This window comes from Xiphias gladius, chromosome 3 (genome assembly GCF_016859285.1).
Source record: "Xiphias gladius isolate SHS-SW01 ecotype Sanya breed wild chromosome 3, ASM1685928v1, whole genome shotgun sequence".
Lineage (NCBI taxonomy): Eukaryota > Metazoa > Chordata > Actinopteri > Istiophoriformes > Xiphiidae > Xiphias > Xiphias gladius.
In genome coordinates, this window is record NC_053402.1 from 6,835,131 (window position 1) to 6,856,762 (window position 21,632).

Here is a 21,632-nt window from a genome sequence, read left to right on the forward strand (position 1 = left end):
TCTAACAATGCCAAGCCTTCATTTCAGTCCACCATCATTTAGCATTGGTGTTAAGAGTACAAAACAAGCTTCACCAGCCAATTTCAAATCTTTCAATTAAAACACACACACACACACACACACACACACACACACACACACACACACACACACACACACACACACACACACACACACACACACAAACAATACATTTTAACTTCATGCATGTTCAGCATGTTGTCACTTCTATTCTTTTGCCGCTTGTCTTTTGGTGCGTGTCTTGTTGCATAACAGCAACGTCAGAGGCCTGGTTCCTACTCTCTATCTGGCCGTGGATGGAGGGTTAAATGGCTGGAGGGAGGAGGACAGGAGAGGAAAGTGATGAGTGCCAGGACGGTGGGATGAGAGGGTCGTAGAAATGTGGTGTAGAGAAGAGAAGCTGGAATGAGATGAAGCACATTCTGTTCCTCACAGACATGTGATTGGTATTAATCATCTAACACAGCGGACAACCATGTTTCCCAACATGTTGAACAATTCCTTTAACCACAAACAACCCACCTGAACACAACTGCCTCTGACACCCAGCATTTAATAGCAAGGGTGTGATTTCTACTTAGGTTAGGAGGGACATGCCCCTTTTGCATCTCAAAATCCCCACTCCACTTTTCTAGTTTGACAGTTGCACTTTGAGTGGCTTCCTAAAATATCTTTGAACAGTGCCATCTCTTCAGGATCCAGGTGAACTGTGACTTGATAAAAATACTCAACTCAGCTAGGTCGCCTACAATTCTTAGTATGCGCTCACAGCTTCAAGAGCAGTAACAAGCGCTATATTCGCCCTGAGTTTTGCCCCTGAGGCTACAAACTGCCATCTCCATCTCACTGTTGGAGCTTGTTGGGACTGAACGCAGTCTGACAGTAAGCTCTGGAGACACTAATCAGGGCTAAAAAACAAAAAATTATTGCAAAATATAAACTTGTGTAAATTGAATGAAAAGATGCTAGAATTGAACATAAAGGCAGCAAAGTTTTCCTGAGGCAAGAATTCATTTTTCGTGACTAAAACTATATTTTAGTCTTTAAGTCTTCAGCCTCAAGTTCTTGTATGCTGTATTTCTGTCATTTTATCTTATTTTTTGTGGTTTGAGGTTAGATGTAAATGTCGCCTCATTGATAACCTTGCCAAAATAACCATTTTAATTTCAATATATTATTTGCAAGACTTTTTTTGTGCTTAACAATTTAAAATTTTGTTCTGAAAGGGATCTGTTATGTAACATACAAACATAACCATTTCTGTTTAAAAATATGTATTGTCTGCTTGGAAATTAATCAAAAATTAGCTGTTTATAACTCCCTGATAGGTTCCATGCTTGGCCTCAAATGTGAACTGCTACCTGTGCTAATCACAATAGTTGCCATGGCTGAATAGACGAGAGCCTGCAGAAATCCAAATTTCAACAGAAAACCCAAGGAAAAAGATTTTCACAGCTCTGGCAAACACACAACTCTGATGCTTTCTGGCAAAGCAGTGCAAATACATTATAGCAATGAGAAACTCACCAAGACAGAGGACAGAGAAATGCACAGGTAGAGCAACCTCAGTACAGAACCTAAGTACAACCAGGACCTTGACATATATGAAACAAAGAAAAATGAAGTCTCCACACTATTCCAGCCACCCTTTTAACTCTGTCTGTCTTCAATTAGTCTGTAGCCCGTGATTGATCAGTGATCAATCTTTGGGTTAGCAAAGTAAGTGGAGGAAGTCCAGGGTTCAGTGCTTTGATGAAGGCAAATGAGGTGATGAGACGAGGTTTGCCTGTGAGGCAGATTTACTGGTCTGACCCTGAGGCTCACTGGATAACTTCATTAACATTTCAGCTCCACGAGGAAAAACAACTGTAATGTGAAATATACTTTAATAATTTAGCTTTCAGAGTATGACATGCTTCACTTATCATCCTTCAGGTAAAGGCAGATAAATTGAGATCACATGCTGGAGTTTTGTTTCATTAATTTTGTTGCACTTTTTCTCTCTGATCCTTCCAACTCCTTCTCCGCCCACGCTAATATTTTTGTTTCCCTTCCTCATCTGCCAACTTTGTCCCTCCTCTCCCCGTCCTCCTAATCCTCTCCCCATCCTTGTCTGCTTCCTCTTCCTCCTCCACCCTCTCTGCTCTTGCATCCCTTCCTCTTCCTCTTCCTCTTCCTCTTCCTATTCCTCTTCCTCTTCCTCTTCTATCGCTCCAGTCCTCCAGCTCCTCACAGGAGCGGCTGCACCAGCTGCCCTTCCAGCCCACCATGGATGAGCTCCACTTCTTATCCAAGCACTTTGGCAGCACTGAGAGCATCACAGATGATGATGGGGGCCGCTGCTCTCCCCACATGCGCCTGCGCTCCCGTAGTCTCAGGTCAGCAGCAGCAGCACCCATGAGATTAAACACTTACAGAGGTGGTATGGGCAACAATATGTGTCACTTAAAACTGAATTTGAATCATTTATATTGGAATTTGAATTGCTCAACTTAAATAATTTCATTAAAAAACAGAATTTGAATCACATAATTTGAATTTTTATTGTTTAACTTGAATATTTGCATTGGAAAACTGAATCTGAAGAGCATAATTTAAAATTGAATTTATTAGTGTGGAACTGAATTCCAATAAATTTTCCATTTAACTCCATTCCATTTTCCATATACTTCCACATTCACATTCTCACAATTCAAATTCAATTCTCATAATTCAATTTCAGTTTACTGAGACACACATCCGAGGAAAAGCAATTTAGTATAAATATTTCTGCCTGTAGGGTGGCCCCCAGTTGATCTTGTTATGGCCTTTACTGTATATAACCTCTTCTTGAATTTTCATTTTAAAGTTATAATGTTTAAATTTTAACAGAAAAAAAAATTACCTTATTTTTACAGATAAAAAGTCATATTTATCAATAAAACCAGTAGTTTATCTGAGCTAATGTTAGCTAATGTTAGCAAACATTATAGATATTGCTACAACGGACTTTTTGTTGACTTTCTTACTTTTCTCTGATGTGCTACTGTTACATTATGTTTTAGCATTATCATTATCTGTTCAGCAAAAGTCACATAGGCTCTCTTTAAATAATATATTAAACAAATCTGTTACTTTACCATACTTAAAGCGAGGATGAGTGACTGTTACAGGAAAAAAAGAGTCAAAAAGTCAGCAAACTGACTCAGCAATGCTAGTTACAAAGCAACATCTAGCCTCAGTTTACTAGCTTCAGTTTACTAACACAAGCTAATATTAGCTACCACAAGCTACTGGTCATACCAGACCAAGACAGCTGTAGCAGCAAAACTGTTTTAAAAAAAGCATTTTATAGCTTATGACTTGAACTTTCCATTTTTAAGAGGAGGAATGTGTTATTTTTTCTTTATAAAGTTAATTAGTCTCACTTTAACAATAAGAGTGCTTGGTATTTATAAAGTACTGATTTTCTCTTTTTACTGGTTCATTTTAAGTGCTAACTGAATCTTAATCATAGTTCGTAGATCTAAATCATGCTGCTTATTACACTAAACAGAGTATATAACTGGTTCCAAGTTGGGTGGAAAAGCCATATCTTTTTGACTGTAGTCCATTATTTTCTGTTTTTTCCTTTAGCCCAGGACGCTCTTCCTCCTGCTATGACAATGAAATAGTCATGATGAACCATGTGTACAAAGAGCGCTTTCCAAAGGTAAGACACACACACACAGAGTTGTGTGTATGTTTTTGTGGAATATGATAAACATCATATCATCCACAGTAGGCAAACCCTTAAGCCTAACCTATTAGAAAAAATAAAAAAGGGACATAATTGAATGTGTTGAGAGATATGTGTGTATAAATGTTAGACAAAAGACCTCCAAACACAGTAAAAAAAAAAGGAGCTATGAGGACTTCTAAACCATAGCAAAAAAGATAATGTGACATTATGTGATTATGTGTGCCAAAGCCTGACACGTTCACCCTCTCAAAGAGAATATTAAGTTTATTCACCACGCTTATAAAAGCTGCCTCGGCTATGAACAGTTAAATAAAAAGATATTTCCTCTTTTGCCTAATTTTTCTCCCTTTCACTCACTTGGTGGGCTGAGGCTGGTATCAAAATTAAATGGGTTGAATGCTTCCTCAGTGATAAAAATTGAGCCTTAGGAAACTGGGCATTATAGTTTGGAGGTCATCCGAGGAAAGCGCTTTTGGCTTGTTCTCAGAAACACAAGTCAAATGGAAAAAATTACATTGTATTGAAGTCAGTGTAAATCAGCCACAGACTGGGACACAGATGAAATTGCTTTCTGAACTTTTTGTCACATACCTCTGGATCATCTATCGAAATTCAATCTTTTTCTAAACATGATATCTGTCGATACCTCTGCATCTCTCTGTCCTAACATATTCCCCCTTTCCTCTCATGCCACCCACCCTTTTTCCTCCACCAGGCTACAGCACAGATGGAGGGGAGGCTGGCCGAGTTCATCCAAGCTTTCTCTCCTGAAAATGTTCTTCCACTAGCTGATGGAGTCCTCAGCTTCATCCACCACCAGATAGCTGAGCTGTCCAGAGACTGCCTGGCCAAAGCCCGCGAGGGTCTCATCACCTCTGTCTACTTCTTTGAGCTGCAGCAGAATCTGGAGAAGCTGCTTCATGATGTGAGTTAAAAAGATAGATTGCCAACTAACTCGAGTAAGAGCACTGGACACAACAATTAATAACTTTGTTCGCATCAGGGCTGGATATCGAACTTGGATACCTTCTTGGTAGCAACTGAAATGTGTGTGTGTGTTGTGCTGAGTATGGGAAACGGTCAAAGGAAGAGGAAAACTATTGTATTTAGTCAAAGTTATTGTACGTCTGCTGTGTTAAAGGTGCTATGTGATGTTTTCTTGTAAACAAACAAAAGTGTTTACATTCTGTGTTCCTCACCGAAACGCATTTGAGATGTAACATCTGTGTTGAATGCATTTCCTTCCTTAAAAAATATTTGCAAGGATAGTTTCTGAACATTTTCAATTGTGTATTGTTTACATCCATGTTTACTAGCTAGCAGTCCTCTTCCTCACTGGCTCCACTGGCACATTACTATGTTTCTTCATTTGTTAAAGCTGAGTGGAAAAAAACACTAGAAAAAAAAACACAATAGAGTAGCTTTAAATCAATATCTAACATTCAAGGATTTTGCATTCTTTTGTCTTAAAAGAGTGTGAGGGAAACATGTTAATGTTTCTCAGATTATCAACAAAATATCATCTTAGTATAGTACAAAAACACAGGTATGGTGCTGGCACTATCATTGAAAAACTTCAGATGATACCCAGCCCTAATTCTCAAAGCACTTTTCTTCAACAAAACAAAATCAAATTACAAGCAGGAGTAAAACATAAGCACTTTAGTTGAACTACATTTGTTACAAGTTAATTGCCAAGAGTGTTCATAAGGCAAGGACTATGAAATGAGTCATAACCAAAACAGTCACAGAAATAAACAAATCTATCCTCTGCTAGTTGGGAATATGTGATGCTGTGGAGAGTTACTGATTGATAGATTCAGCTCATATCTTTAATTCCATTCAATTGCATGATGCCTTTAGTGAGAGACTAGATTGAAATGGCAGCGGTAAATGGAGGTTAATTGTGCTCCTGATTTGCTAGAGTAGATAAAAGGGTATCAGGGAATTTCATCACCAACCCCATTTTAACAGCCTGATTACATCGCTGTGGTTACTGTGAGTTGCCTGGTTTGGGTTTGATTGTGTCTACTGTGTTTTTGATTATCAGATATTCTCATATCTTACAGCTTTGAGCACTTGCCCTGTCTTTGTCACTCTGTGTGTTTTTTTGTCTCTGTTTTGACTGACAGAATTTCTCGGTATAATGAAATGTTAACATATCCTCGTGTTTTTTTTTTAAGACCTTTTTTCCTCTGTCTGTTTGTATGCTTCTCTCTGTCAGGCTTTTGAGCGTTCAGAGAGCACTGAGGTAGCCTTCGTCACAGAGTTGGTGAAGAAGCTTCTCATCATCATCTCACGGCCTGCCAGGCTGCTGGAGTGTCTGGTAAGCTAACACACACACTTTACAGTATTTACCATCGCAAAATTATACCATGGTATTCACAGTCCTTCATCACAGAACATTTCACAGTTCATGTCCCTCTTGTAAGAAAAAAATATTTTCTTTAAATTAACATGAGCACAGATACTCTTTTGTTAACGCATTATAAGCATTTAAGCACTCTTGCGTATTACACAGCAATGGTAGCAAATCAAACAAGCAAACATTGATGTATAAAAGCTGGTCCAGTCTGTCTGGGTGGCAAATACATTTGCATTTAGATTAAAATTTGCCCTGCTACAGTACAACTAATACCAGGCAGCAGCCCCCTGCTGCTCTGCTGCCTTCGAGTCTGACTCAGACAGACTGTGACCAGGGTGTCATTTAAAGCCACTGTGCATTTTTGTGTCTGCCTGTAACCTAGTGTGACTGTGTTTCATAACAGAATATCAATCTTGTGTCCCCCTTGATGAGTCATGCCACACTGACGTGGTTTTTGCAGCTGAAACTGTTACATGAAGAATTGATTCATCAACCTAATTCCACCTTCATTTTCTGCATATCACTGCATCTGGATTACAATGTGTGTAATACATTGTATGTTTTTGGCATCTTTAGTGATCAAGTTTGGATGAGCTGTCTAGAGTCGCATTAAGGGTACAGTGGATGAAACCCTCCATTCAATGCAACATGTCAGCTTTAATATCAGGCAAGGGCACGAAGTCTTTGGTGCAGCATGGTGGACCAGTACTCTGACATATTTCTGAGTGAAACAGAATATTTGGGCATGATATAGTTACGATAGGAGAGGGATTTGAATCAGATCCTTCAGGTTTGATTGGATTACCCAAAAGTGGGTGTATTTTAGCAAATACAGTGCTATGTGGAGCTGAAGAGGACTGTTCACCTCCACCTACACCACCCTCACCCATGTTAGATCAGGAGGATGAGAATGAGGAAGAAAACTATAAATGAGATCTCAGTCGTATTCTTTGGAAATATAAACACAATTTTTGCCAACAAACCCAAACACACTCCACCTCTTATTATACCACGTTGCTAACTACCATGACTACAACCTACAAGCTAAAGGTCAAGTGCAGTTTATATGATAGTCAGGGTTAGCCAGTCGGCCCAAATCACTTTTACTGGATAAATCTATGTGTAGTTAAAGATGAAAGATTAAAATATATAATGAAGATATATATACAATATAAGATGAAGATATAAAATATAGTTTTTCAGGAAAAGAAAGGAGAGGGATCTTGATGTAGGAATACCCCGGACACAGAATTTATTTATTTATTTTATTTTACGTTTTTTTAATGTATTTTATTTCACTGTGGATGTAAGAGTGCACAGAGAAGGGAGAGTGGGCAAATCAGTAAAACTGAGTGAGAGAGCTTATTATTGTGCCCCTATGTGGAAAACAGCAGACATGAAAAAAAAATTATTTCTCAAGTGAACTTATTCTTTGTATTATAGTAATTTTCAACAAAGCGTAACCTATATGTGTGCAAAAAATAATTTTCTGTGCTTAGAAAGGCCATATGTCACCTCTGTCATCACAGGCTCAGAATTATGGAACAAATATAACCCCATACTTCTTGTCCTAGAAAGCAGGATAGAACCTTGCTAAAGCTGTCCTGAGGAAGATGCTGTATTTCCACTGTTTGCTGTTTGCCTATTGCTGACCCTGTGCTCTGACCTAGTAATTCGGGATGAACATAAACCTTGCAAAGTGTAACTTTAAATGGAAAATCAGTCCCAAATCAGAATTCTGAATTTTGTCTGTGATTTTACCCAAGTCTCTCCTAAGGCTGTGCAGCACTGACTGCAGTAAAAACAAATTGTCCAGAAACAAATCCTTTAGTTGCTCCAAATGCAGCTAATCACTCCTAGAGGCAGGATATGGAAAAATTTTCTGATTGCCTAAAAATCAACTTTGATGTGATACCTCAAACAAAAATTCAATCAGCTTGCAGAATCTAAGTTAATATCATAAATTTAATATTAATGGAGGAGCTCCGAAATTTACCACCTGATTACGTTATCAATTCAAGTCTTAATGCCCTGGTTTCCAGGAGTTTAATCCTGAGGAGTTTTACCATCTGCTGGAGGCAGCAGAGGACCACGCCAAGGAAGGTCATCTGATGAAAACGGACATTCCTCGTTACATCATCAGTCAGCTTGGACTGACCAGGGACCCTATTGAAGGTGAGGGATAGACAGAACCTCAGATTTAACTAATACAATTGATTAACTTTCAACTCATTTAAGCTGCCATATGTTTGTCATCAGAGATGGTAAACCTTGACAGTTACGACAGCGAGGGGCCACTAACACCTGAAACAGACGACTCGACAGAGGTGAGACCCAAATTAATCCTCAGTCTGATCATTTCTCCAATGCTCAGTCCTTTTCCACTTTCATCCATCCTTTTTCGACCTTTGCAGAGTGACAGTATAAATTCTTGCCTGCCAAGGTGCTTGTCGTTCTCACTGAAAATGTCTACTTTATCTGCTAATGACTTGGCATACATTCTTTTATCAATCTAATTTAGCCAATTAATGCTGAAGTAAAAAAAGCATTAGGCAGGCCTCAAACTGCCAAGATAAGTAGACAAAAAAAATTAGAGGCGAGGGAGGGAGGTATAGACTAGAACTAAAGCAGCTTTACAGTTATTTCTATAAATGATTTGAATGTTAATGTGAAAAAAAGTTATTTTGTTGACACTTGGTAATAGATATTATTAATTTGTCACTGAGTAGGACAAACTTTTTTAAGAAGCATTGTAATCTTTGATCCATAGGGGAAGATCAGAGCAATGAAACCACCAGGAGAAGCAGACTTCCAGACCATCAAGTTGATCAGTAATGGAGCATATGGGTGGGTAGAGCATTAGGAGGTCCTCTTCACTCTACTAATGAGGATGTTTAATTTTTACATCTGTAAGTCAGGCATGTACACAAATGATTTTTACAAGCAACACACAGGCCATAAGAGTAAAAATAATGTGTGCATGTATGTGCCTCTATGTCTGTTAGCGCTGTGTACCTAGTGCGTCATCTCAAGACACGGCAGCGATTCGCCATGAAGAAGATTAACAAGCAAAACCTGATCCTGAGGAACCAAATCCAGCAGGCATTTGTGGAAAGAGACATCCTTACCTTTGCAGAGAATCCTTTTGTCGTCTCCATGTTCTGTTCCTTCGAAACCCGTCGACACCTCTGCATGGTCATGGAGTACGTAGAAGGTGAGTAAGTGTAGGTGGATACAGGTTGTACTGGAGCAGCCCCCAGGTGGGAAAAATGTTTGTTGGCTAAATACTCTGGCCACGACTACACTTTCAGTCATTTTGTGAAAAGTTATGTTGCTTGTCAGGATATTACCTTTTCAAATTTCAACTGCATTTAGCTATGAATTAGAGTAATATATATAGCACAGCGGTAAACGAGACTTAGAGCGTGTCCCAAATCCACTGCATATTAATTCTAAGCAGGTTTTGATTGCGCAGTGTATTTACACTGAAAAAAAGAAGTTTATTCAAATTAGACAATATGCATACTAAATACAGTGGATTTATGAGTGTGTTGTTGATGAACACTACTCACCTACAGTGTAAAGCAATAAGGAAATAGAGGACCTGGCAAATAATTCCAATAGATCATGGGTGGTGGTAAAACAGCTCCACAAAGATCCTGAAAAAAAGAAAAGACAGATATGGTTCTCTTGCTTCGGGAAGTTTAATTGGCACTGACGTTCTAAAGTTGTAGTTTGATTGACATCTGATGTTGCAAATATAATTTCTTTTCAGTATAAATGATTATGTTGCTTTTTTTGTAAACTAACTGCTAAATCAGTATATCATACCAATTAGTGTGTAGAACATACTGTATAGAATTAGTATGTAGTATTTGTATGAAGTATTTGGGACACAGCTTTTGAGTCTACAGCCTTATGCTCACAATCTTAGTGCTAACGTGCCTACGTTTTGGAGGTATAAGGTTTACCACAGTCAGTGTCCTAATTTTGCATGTTAGTCTGCTGCTGTTTTCTAATAAGTATTAAAATCTTATAGCACTACTATCTTGTCATGGACTACCACATAGGTAACCGGGGATCTGAGCCTTTCCATAGGCTGTTTATACGTTTTTTAAGACTAGTTGGTGAGTTGGGTGAATATACTCTGAATGCCCAGTGAAAGTGAAACACATACTTAGGTGCCAGATATTCTTGAATGCAGGATGACTAAAAGTACAGTCATTAGAGTCCACACAGTTGCAGTCAAGATTGCATGATTGCGTTCTATTGTGCATGTTGCTTTCATCCAAATGGAAACTAAAATGGTCTAAGACAAGAGGTACCAGGAGACATTCATGGTTATTGCTAATGCCAGCAGCAAGACTAATCAAATAATTGATTCTGCTGGCAGGTGGAGACTGTGCCACTTTGCTTAAGAACATAGGGGCTCTGCCTGTGGAAATGGCACGCATGTACTTTGCAGAGACGGTCCTAGCACTGGAGTACTTACACAACTATGGCATTGTACACCGTGACCTCAAGCCTGACAAGTAAGACTTAGTTTTTATCAAACTGTTTGAAAGAGATGATGCACTACATGGCAATATATTGCTTGCTTTCATTGCTATTACATTGCTATTTCAAAGGGATACAGTGTATATAAAGCCTATACACTGTACCTCGAACTTAACTTGCCGTTTCTATTCTCAGCCTCTTGATTACCTCAATGGGTCACATCAAGCTGACAGACTTTGGCCTGTCTAAGATGGGTCTGATGAGCCTGACAACCAACTTATATGAAGGACACATAGAGAAGGATACACGGGAGTTCCTGGACAAACAGGTATCACAAAGACAACATGAAAATAAAAGCAGAGCTGTATACTCAAATTATTTATCAAAAATAATTCCTACTAGGAGTCAGAGCCAAATTTTACAATTAACACATTTTACAATGTACTGGTCATTTTAATCTATCTACACTTTTGAGTTAACTTAGTGTTGAGTAAATTTAAATGAATTCAAATTTTTAAAATAATCACATATATATTATAAATGTAAATTGTGTCTTTTTGGCAGTAATACAGTGTAGACAGTATGATCCCAACAAAATTTAAGTGTGAAATGTCCTTTGCTGACTTCATTTCTATGCAAAGATATTCCCTGTCATTGTGTGCCAGGCATATCTGAAGCATGAAAACATTAGTTGGCAGAACAATAGGCCATTATTTCCTCAGTTATGCACAAGAAAACGCTTTCATCTTGTCTTGGCATCTCTGGAGTGATCTACTTGAGTAGGCAGAATTACACATCTTCCATATGTGCCTCTCACTCAGGGTCAACTGTCTTCCGCTTAGCAACTACTGTATATCAATTTAAATAGGTAGGAATTTAACTTATCTGTTTAATACTTTACTTGTGGGTTTAGATAATCTCAGTGTGAATTCAAGTGATTTCACAAATGACAGACTTCAAAATACAATTATCTGATGATAAAATAGATGTGACAAAAACATTATGAGAAAAATGCACAAACTTGCAATCTGGACAGGATTGCATGTCACTCACAGGACCTGGAGTCATAAAATCTAATAAACAACTAAACTAAGCAAGTGGTTTTCTTTTAGGTGTGTGGAACTCCAGAGTACATTGCCCCTGAGGTTATTCTTCGTCAAGGCTATGGGAAGCCAGTGGACTGGTGGGCTATGGGCATCATCCTGTATGAGTTCCTGGTGGGCTGTGTGCCTTTCTTTGGAGACACTCCAGAGGAGCTGTTTGGACAGGTCATCACAGGTGAGGGATCAAAAGTCTGAGCTGGACAATTTTTAGGTGGATACATTAAACACACTATACATTGCTAACAGACAAACCAAATTGTAATTCTTTTTGAACTTCTTCTCTTTCACCTCCCCTCTTCCACATACTTTACTCGACTCTCCAACAAAAATGTGTTTCCTCATGTTCTCCACCCTCTCTCTGCTGTGTATTGTAGATGACATAGTGTGGCCAGAAGGGGATGAGGCTCTCCCTGTTGATGCCCAGCACCTGATCTCCTCCCTCCTGCAGACGAATCCACTGGTTCGACTGGGCACAGGTCGGTCAACTGGGGCCATCCTTCTAGCTTTTTTCATTCCCAACATACCCCGACAGCCCTGTCAGTTGAACTCCTTAATCAACATCACACATTATTTTCTAAATGCATCCATTTAAATTTATTTTAAACTGGATTTTATTTAGCTCTACATATATTAAATTACTTAGAATAATTTTTTCATACAACTGAACTGTCAGTTTATTGGTTTGGTCAAATTTGCAGTCATACTACTAGTGGCATTAGCTTTTCAACTATTTATCCATTACCTTTAAATAACTTTTTCAACTCTTTATCAATTATTTTTAGTTAGTTAACCAATTACCCATTTAGTTAACTATTCCCATGTTTATTTATTACTTTTATCTACCCATTTTTTAACTATTTAGCAGTATCATCACCTTTAGCTAACTATTTCTACCATTTATCCATAATCCATCTATTTTAGCAATGTAAAATGTTCACTCATACCCATTTAGCTAACTATTTCGACTGTTTATTCATTTCTTTTAGCTACTTCAAATATTTATCCATTACTTTTAGCTAACTAGTTTATTTTAAACATGTATCCATTACTATCTGTTTATACTTCTCTGCTCACTTGCAAGCTAGTTTTCATGCACTCTCAATTTTAACACATGGTGTTTAGGTGTTACAGCTAACTCAGAATGTGGATTGATATTTTTTAATGAAATCAAAATGATATTTTTTCAAATTAGCTGGGCTACTACAAAATCTTTCCATGTCTCTTGGCAACTTCAGCCATACCCCCAGGGCTACACATACCACTCGCTGGGAATCACTGACCTAGAATGCTAACTGTCATCTTGCATGTAGGCTTACATGTTAAGTTTACCCCAAACCTTCAGATATCACCTGCCTGTCTATGTATCAATCCCCCCCACCCCCCCACCCCACGCACACACACACACACACACACACACACACACACACACACACAAACACACACACATATATTTATACACGCTCCTCTCCCCTTCCCTCCTCTGCCCTCTAGGTGGTGCTTTTGAAGTGAAGCAGCACTCATTCTTCACAGAGGTGGACTGGAACAGCCTGCTGAGACAAAAGGCAGAGTTCATCCCTCACCTAGAGTCAGAGGAAGACACCAGTTATTTTGACAGTACGTCTAGTTCTGGGAATGCAGGATGATCTGGAAAAGTTTGATTCTGGGAACAGACCACAGATCCCCAACTTAGGAAATTCTTAGTCACCAAAACATCTCAGGGTCTTCTGATTCTCCAGTGTTACCATGATAACCACCCTAAATGCAGAAAGGCAGCTATTTGTGTAATGTGCATATTTAGACTTGAATGTGTCAATTCAGCATGGGTAGGGGGGTCTGTTTGAATTTGCAGCTTCTTAAGGCTAGGCTCTCAGCGTGCAGTGACTGCTTTTGTCTCACTGAGTATGCGCTAATGCCAGTAGCTAATAATATGTATTAGTATAAAAAGTGAGATCACCAGAAAGGAGCACAGACAGAAAGATAATCCCACTCACTAATTTGTGCCCTTTTTTAAGATGTCACATTACCTTTCCTCATCAGCTCGCTCTGAGCGCTACCATCATGTGCATTCTTATGATGAAGATGACACCAATGATGATGAGCCTGTGGAGATTCATCACTTTTCATCCTGCTCCCCTCGCTTCAGCAAGGTTAGACCTGACAGTTGCATTAAAACTGCCTCTTAATGATAGTGTTTGAAGCGTTAAAATGGCAATGGTTTTTCATCAGTCCACATAACAATACAATCAGTGTCCAGAAAGTTTGACTACCTTTTTGTGTTGACCTGAAGGTGTACAGCAGTATGGAGCATCTTTCCCAGCTGGAGCACAAACCCCATGCTGTGACCCTACGGGAGCACAAGGTCCCCAGGGAGGATCGAATGGCCAAAAGAGAAAGCCTTGGAAGCGTCACCCTCAGGGACAAGAGCTGGAGGACGGGATCACCTGAGATGTGAGTGCAGAAAATAGAAAAGAAATAGTTTTAGTTTTGTAGTTTTAGTTTTAGTAAAGGTTTAGTGTCAAATAAAGTCGAAAATAGGTCTGATGTGTTAAGGGAACAATGTTATGTGGATCTCCACATTCTGAGTAAGAGTAAAATTGTACTTTTATTCCACTTTGGGGTAAACTCTCTTTTTAAATAGTATGCACTCTGGCTGTATGGTTCTAATTATTTTTTGTTTTGTTTTGTTTTTCTTTTCCAGGAAGCGCTTATCCTGCTCTGAGTCCTCCTTCACCGAGAGTGACTCCAGCCCACCATCAGGGGCCCGAAGACGCTTCTCTGCCCTCATGGATACACACCGCTTGGCCTCCCCTCTGGAAATTGACCCTGAGCTGACCTTATCCAGCAGGCAGCCTCCAGTGAAGGCTAGGGGAACTTCCCTGGAAGGAGCCATGGGTGCAATCCCCTCGCAAGGTGATCTGAGAACATACCTCAAAGACAGCACTCTGCTCACAGCTGGAGGTAAAAAGGATGAGGCAGCACAACACCAGTATACAATCTGATTTGTGACCCCAAACCTGCATGTGATGACAACAGATGTGAAGAGCCTTTATTTACTATTGGGTTTCATGTCTCTACTATGTCACAGACAAGCTTTTGAGACCTGCTGATGCATCGTTGCCTCTACCAGGCAGTGCTACTGTTCTGGGGCTTCCAGACCCACAGGGGCCCCGCGGGGCTGCCACTGACCTGGTACTGCGGAGAGTTCGCCACCAGCAGCTCTCAGCTGAGGGAGAAAAACGTAACTCACGACCAGGAACCAAAGTTATCAAATCTGCTTCTGCTACTGCTCTGTCTGTTATCATTCCTGCAGGTAAAGGCATGTTTTGTATGGCGTTAGCAAATGAGCTGTTAAAAACCTGTTTAGAATTTAATCCTGTAATTTAACTTTAACTCCATCCCTCTCTCCTTAGGGGAGCAACATGGTGCTTCCCCTCTGGCGAGTCCCATGTCTCCTCGCTCCCTCTCGTCCAACCCTTCCTCCCGTGACTCTTCTCCAAGCAGAGACTACTCTCCAATGGTCAACATCCTGCATTCTCCAATCACCATCCATCGCTCTGGGAAGAAGTATGGCTTCACTCTCCGAGCCATCAGAGTCTACATGGGAGACAGTGATGTCTACAGCGTACATCACATGGTCTGGGTGAGAGAGCAGAGCTCATAGTATGCAGAGTTCTTGATGGCTCTACTTATCAAGCTGATGAAAAAAAAAATATTTACTACTGCTACTATTAATAATGATAATGATGACAATAACAATTAATTTGATTTGTATAGCACCTTTCATACATACAACATATTTAAAAACAGTCATATAAAAACATTTATAACGTGTAAACAAATAAAAAAACTACCAACACATATGTGAAATTCAATAAAAAAGGTAGAATAATAAGACAAAAGAAATTATATCTACTTTCATTGAGAGTCAGTTAAAGCAGAGATACAGTCTACTTAGAGGCTAGAAGGTATTTTTGAAAAAATTTACAGAAGTTGCACATCAGATATTAATAGGCAACCTGTTCCATGGTTGTGGTCCATAAAAATAGAAGGTTACCTCTCCAGACTTCTTTGTCTTGGTTGATGAGCTAAGGCAGAGGTTAGAGTTCTATTCAATTCTAATAGATATAAAAAGCCAATGCAAAGATGCTAAGTGGGTCTGTTATGCTCTCTTTTTCTTGTTATTGATTACTTTTTTTCTGGTAATCCAGCAAAAAGAGCGTTGCAATAGTTTTTTTTTTATTACCAGTCTTCTTAGAATTTTATTTCTTTTAGATTCAGCACTAATAACTAAAAGATCAGCTTGGTAGTCACTAAATGTCAAATAGTTGTTGCACATTAAAAGTCTAATATGTTTATGGGAGTCTGTTAAATGATTCAAAATAATTTGGTCATCGATAACAATATGTACAGTTGCATATTGTCTGGACATCAGGTTGTTTTATAATTTGGCTGTGTCACAGTCATGTGTGTGGAGCACAGGACAACAACAAAACAGGGACTTATTCAGACAGACGGTTAGAGTCCAATAGAGTCCAATTTAGCGCTGGGGATCTGAACAACTTTACCAATCTGGCTGAGAACAGGCGGAGGAGAGCTGGTACAAATACTGACAGTTCTAATGGGCAAATGGGAATAGGTGTGAAGGGGGGCGGGTAGGGTCAGGTGATAGGGAATTGCAGGAAAGTCTGAGGGCATCTGCTGGCAGGGAGGTGAATGGTGGGGACAAAAACATAAGCAGTCGCCATGAGCATGTATAATGACAAAAGGTGTGTACCAAGTATTGAACCCATTTGAACACAATGCTAATGGGGTGTAATGGGTATTTGATGTTCACCAGGAAATTGAGAAATACTTTCCAGAGCTATCATGATGTTTGTTTTTGTCCTACCTGCCCCTATTAGAGTTTTTACACACATATAAACAGCTTTTCTGTCTAAATGGCTAAATCTGTTTCATCAATTGATTTGTTCTAATCATAGCATGTGGAGAATGGAGGTCCTGCTCAGGAGGCTGGACTTAGCGCTGGTGACCTCATCACTCATGTAAATGGGGAGTCAGTCCATGGTCTGGTCCATACAGAGGTGGTGGAGCTCATCCTGAAGGTGATTCCTATCTAGCTATCAATCTTTCTGTCTATTTATCGATCAAATTTCTATTTACATTTTAAGATTTATATACAATTGTTCAGATAAAATGTGTCTAAAAAATAATATAGTTCTCATGCATAAATATAATCTACAGAGTGGAAATAAGGTGACAGTAACAACTACTCCCTTTGAGAACACCTCTATAAAAGTTGGTCCTGCCCGCAAGTCCAGCTATAAATCCAAGATGGCATGGCGCAGCAAGAGGACAGGGGCCAAGGAAGGACAGGAGTGAGTTACAGATGCATTTCATAACAAGACCACATACTCTTTTACTTTTCCCATGCATTTATTCTCCTTACTATATAATTGTTTTGTCTTTCAGTAAGAAGCGTAGCTCCCTGTTCAGAAAAATCACCAAGCAGTCCAACCTGCTTCACACCAGCCGTAGCCTCTCCTCTTTAAATCGCTCTCTGTCATCTGGAGACAGTCTCCCAGGCTCCCCCACCCACAGCCTCTCCGCCCGCTCGCCGACTCAGAGTTACCGCCCCACTCTTGAATCCCCTTACCTGGGTTAGTATAAAAGGCCTAGAATATACAGTATGTGCCTGTTCTTTCCTGGTGACCTTCTTGTGGGCCTAAGGCAATCACTTAAATAGGATAAAATATTTTAGAAACATGGGCTGCATTAAAGGCTCTGATAGCTTCTGTCATAAATTAGGGGTTTTCATTTTAAAGAGTAACTTAAAAGGTTCTCACCACAAATAGTGCTATGGAGCAATGTTTTTAAAAGTCAGCCCCCATTTTGCAGTGTTTTACTGCTGTCTCTGTTTGGAAGTTTTCAAGTGTGTTTCTGTTTCTTATGTCTGATACCTTTCTGTCCTGTTCCATTACTGAAGACTATAAATATTTTAAAAAAAAAAAAAAAAAGATGAGAGCAAAATATATATGCAAATTTTACTACGAGGAATTCATTTCCTGACAACACAGAAAATATTGTGATTGAAAAGGTTTAAAGTCTATTTACTCTAATCTCCCCAGGCACGTCTTCCCAGAGCAGCTCCCCAGCATCCAGCACCCCGAACTCCCCAGCAGCCTCCCACCACATGAGGCCCAGCTCCCTGCATGGCCTGTCTCCCAAACTTCACCGCCAGTACCGCTCGGCACGCTGCAAATCTGCCGGCAACATCCCTCTGTCCCCCCTGGCTCACACTCCATCACCGACCACCTCCTCTCCTCCGCCTCTCACTGGCCACACGGTAGGGAGCTCCAACACTACACAGATGTTTCCCGCCAAACTGCACTCCTCGCCTCCTGTTGCCCGCCCTCGTCCCAAGAGTGCAGAGCCACCCAGATCCCCCCTGCTGCAGCGGGTGCAGTCGGCGGAGAAGCTAGGAGCACCGATTCTGCCCTCCTCCTCTTCATCGTCATCGACACCTTCTCCTCTGACAGGTGGGGTGTCGTTACGCAAGCATAGCCTGGAGGTGACGCATGGGGACTACAGGAGAGAGTCTTTCCACTGTGAGCACAGCCTACAAAGTCTGTTGGAGATGGAGGGAGAGAATGGACCTGCTCCCCCATCACCTTCATCATCTTCATCCCCTTCTCCTCCTATGGGAGGGGAGATTGGGGGCCTGAAGCCTGTGAGGAGGCTTGGAAGGCAGGAGTCGCCGCTCAGCCGTGACACACTGCTCACAGCAAAAGAGAAAGATACCCAAACCACAACGTCTGAGACCAGAGGGTCACAAACTGAGAGTGTAGCTACTAAAGCTGAGTCCAAGACCACTGTTGTTGACACAAGTAAAACATTATCCACTGCTGAGGTTCTAAAGAACAACCTATGTAAAGCTGCAGTGGAGACCAAGGCTAGTCCAGCATTGGTTTCATCGACTACAGAGACCAAGCCAAGCCCCGGGGACAAACCTCCAAAAGCAAGTGCTTCAAGTTCTGAGGCAACAGTCTCCAAGAGTAAACTCAGTGAGAAAATTTCAACTCCAGGAACATCAAAGGGCATTCAACAGCAAGAGAGTAAGCACCAGAAAGCACAGATAGACAGTGGAGCTGCAACAAAAGCTCAGGGGCAGACTGAGGCGAAAGGAGGCATTAGCGGCAGTGTAAGAGCAAGTGAGACGGCCAAGGTCAAAGGTCCTGCACCCCCAGTTCCAACCCAGGTTCAAACCCACACTGCAGCTCATGTGCCAGCTGCTGCCAGATTCAAAGCAGAGAAGGTATCAAACAGTTACCGTGGGGCCAAGGAGGAGAGGGCACACTTGGAAGTCCTGGAGGAGAACCCCATGTCGCCATCCTCTAATGCAGCCTCACCCTGCTCCAGCAAGTCTCGCCCCATGTCTCCGGGGGATAAAGCAGGCTTTGTCACCCAGCTCACTAGTGTGGCCAAAACAGTGCTTGGGCCTATAAAAGGAGGAACACAAGAGGGAGCCAAGGGCAAAGACACTTCGAAGTCAAGCGAGGAGAAGCGTGGAAACACAGCAGGAAAAGCAGAGACTTCTTCTGGAGGTGGACGTCGAGGGGCTCAGACAGCAACCTCAGCCAGTCCTGGAACAGTCCAGTCTGATAAAGAAACCAGTCGGAGCTCTAAGCATCAATCGTGATAAGAAGGGGTCAGACTCTCCCATGTAATGCCTTTTACTGTAGCATCATACTGACATATCATGAATTAACATGACTTTGAATGAAGGGGAGACACAAATGCCTGAAGAAATAACACCAAATAGATGACATGTGACATGTAGACACATGAGATGTGAACAAAGATGCATCAGCTACTGTTGGAAAATGCGTGCACATGGTATCATAATGTAGGCCTGTGTATGTAATATATGTTCATCACACCGTGTTGTATATAGTTAAATAATGCATATGTCTTGATGCATGTCTTACATTGTACATGGAAAATGAAAGAATATTTAAAAATAAGATGAAAAATATAAAGCAGACCTTAAGGTAGTAAACACTGTGAACAACATTTCGACAGACCACAACAGGCAAACTGTTAACTACAGGATTCTGTTATAAATGGGCATTACTCATATTTCAGATCAGCTCCAGTGCCATCAATTACTTCAGTTACGATACATACTGGGTCTCCTTTAAGTTCAGTTACTAAAAGGGATCAGGCATGAACAGATTTGTATCATGTAGCGAAAAATACAGCAAACATACCGGAAACTGCACCAAGATACCAAAATGCTTGCAGTGATGGAATTAGAGGGTGAATCAGCTGGTTTGCTTCAGATCTGTTTAAGGGCTGAATTTCAGTGGGATTGAGAGAGGTAGTTTAGTTAAACTTGCACAGGGACACTATGCAATGTGCTATAGATGCCAGTTTTTTTGGTGTCCCCAAATACTAAGTTTACATTGTGCTCTAGACAAGAAGAAAAGATAGAGGAAAGAGTTGCAATAAGCCAAGAAACGCATTTTGTTTTACAAGATGTCTCCATTGATCGTAGTGAAATTTCAATCAGTCAATGATACTGTATGTTTTAGGCTATTACATGAATACAATAGTGTGTTTTGAGTCTAGTAAGGAGACAAAGTGTATAAAGAACCATAATGAAAGTAGCACTTACAGGAAAGTAGGATAGATATGCTCTTTCAATCATTCTTTTCTATTTATGCAGAAGTTCAGTCTATTGTATAATGTATGTGTGAAGGAAAGTGCCAGTGTTTTTATTTAGGAATAATGGGATTTTTTTTTTTGTTAACACTTAAATGTATAATAATATGCAATCCATCAGTGCCCAGTTCCATATAACTGAGAACCCTAGTCAGTGATACAGTAGTAGACTACACAAGGTAGATTTGTTGAGATCATCTTAGTGCTGAGTTCTTGTTTGTTCTTGTGTATTACAAAAAAAAAAATCATCTTGATAGTTTTTTCACACCAGGCTCAGAACTGTTTTAGACTTCCACCTTGTGGACAACATCACATGACACCAAAAGCCTGGAGGTACAACAGAAGATAGGTGTACATCTAATGAGACGTCTGATATCTCCTGCCTGTGGATCTTTCCATGTCATACATTATAAGTCTGATGCTAATTATACTGTGGATGAGCACATTTAGATGAGTCTCAGATTAGTTTTGCAGTCTCAGCTTAAAAAGTCTTTATTTTAGCCATTATGATGTAGTTGTTTAAACAGACATTAACCCAATGCTTGGACATTAAACACCAGTGTTTTTGCGTGTGATGTGAGAAAACTGCACTTTATTTTGTGTCAGATACTTTTATTTACTGGTTTTATATATTTATTGTATTATTTTTCTATTTGTTCTATTTATTAACCTTTTTTTATTTATTCAAATGTTTTTACATGCCATCAGTTAGTGAATTTATACTTTACTACTGAAATTAGTTATTTACGAATTTTACATCTAGACTGAGAAATCTACCAAAACTGTATGGCTGCTCATTTTGTGCAGTTTTGACTCTGTCATTCCATAAGTTTGAAGTTGTAATATTGCTGTCATGTCCATCTTTGTCCAAGTGCTTGACTTTTCTTTTATAAAAACGACTATCTCTGACTATTGTTGTTCATTACATTGCTACATATTTACTAGCCACCGTTGTGAAAACTGATGCAAAAAAAAGCCTACAGTGCAGAAATGTAATAAAATGCAGCAAAACCCCTCATATTGTCTGACTTTTTTTAAGGTAAAAACAAAATGTTTTTTATTGAACAAATAATAGTAACAACAAACAAAGCTGGGAGTTGAGAAAGGACTAATACATCACAATGACAAGAATATTACATGAAATTATTAAATAAAGCACATAAATTTACTATTTTACAAGCTCCACATTGTACCACATTGTTTA

The 21,632-nt window shown here is 39.9% G+C and overlaps 1 protein-coding gene across 1 annotated transcript in view; it reads left to right on the forward strand.

Moving 5' to 3' along the window:
• Positions 1-21,403, forward strand: part of LOC120783727 (microtubule-associated serine/threonine-protein kinase 1-like) — a 36,061-nt gene extending 14,658 nt beyond the window's left edge. Inside the window, exons 5-26 of the mRNA XM_040116889.1 lie at positions 2,239-2,399; positions 3,637-3,712; positions 4,458-4,667; positions 5,967-6,068; positions 8,150-8,282; positions 8,367-8,434; positions 8,878-8,954; positions 9,113-9,321; positions 10,501-10,639; positions 10,800-10,932; positions 11,717-11,882; positions 12,082-12,183; positions 13,199-13,321; positions 13,745-13,854; positions 13,995-14,155; positions 14,406-14,665; positions 14,793-15,017; positions 15,118-15,347; positions 16,687-16,809; positions 16,949-17,082; positions 17,177-17,364; positions 17,833-21,403. Of these exons, the coding sequence (XP_039972823.1) occupies positions 2,239-2,399; positions 3,637-3,712; positions 4,458-4,667; positions 5,967-6,068; positions 8,150-8,282; positions 8,367-8,434; positions 8,878-8,954; positions 9,113-9,321; positions 10,501-10,639; positions 10,800-10,932; positions 11,717-11,882; positions 12,082-12,183; positions 13,199-13,321; positions 13,745-13,854; positions 13,995-14,155; positions 14,406-14,665; positions 14,793-15,017; positions 15,118-15,347; positions 16,687-16,809; positions 16,949-17,082; positions 17,177-17,364; positions 17,833-19,403 (4,701 nt within the window). The 3' untranslated portion in view covers positions 19,404-21,403. The remainder of the gene's footprint in view (positions 1-2,238; positions 2,400-3,636; positions 3,713-4,457; positions 4,668-5,966; positions 6,069-8,149; positions 8,283-8,366; positions 8,435-8,877; positions 8,955-9,112; positions 9,322-10,500; positions 10,640-10,799; positions 10,933-11,716; positions 11,883-12,081; positions 12,184-13,198; positions 13,322-13,744; positions 13,855-13,994; positions 14,156-14,405; positions 14,666-14,792; positions 15,018-15,117; positions 15,348-16,686; positions 16,810-16,948; positions 17,083-17,176; positions 17,365-17,832) is intronic.
• Positions 21,404-21,632: the final 229 nt, after the last annotated feature.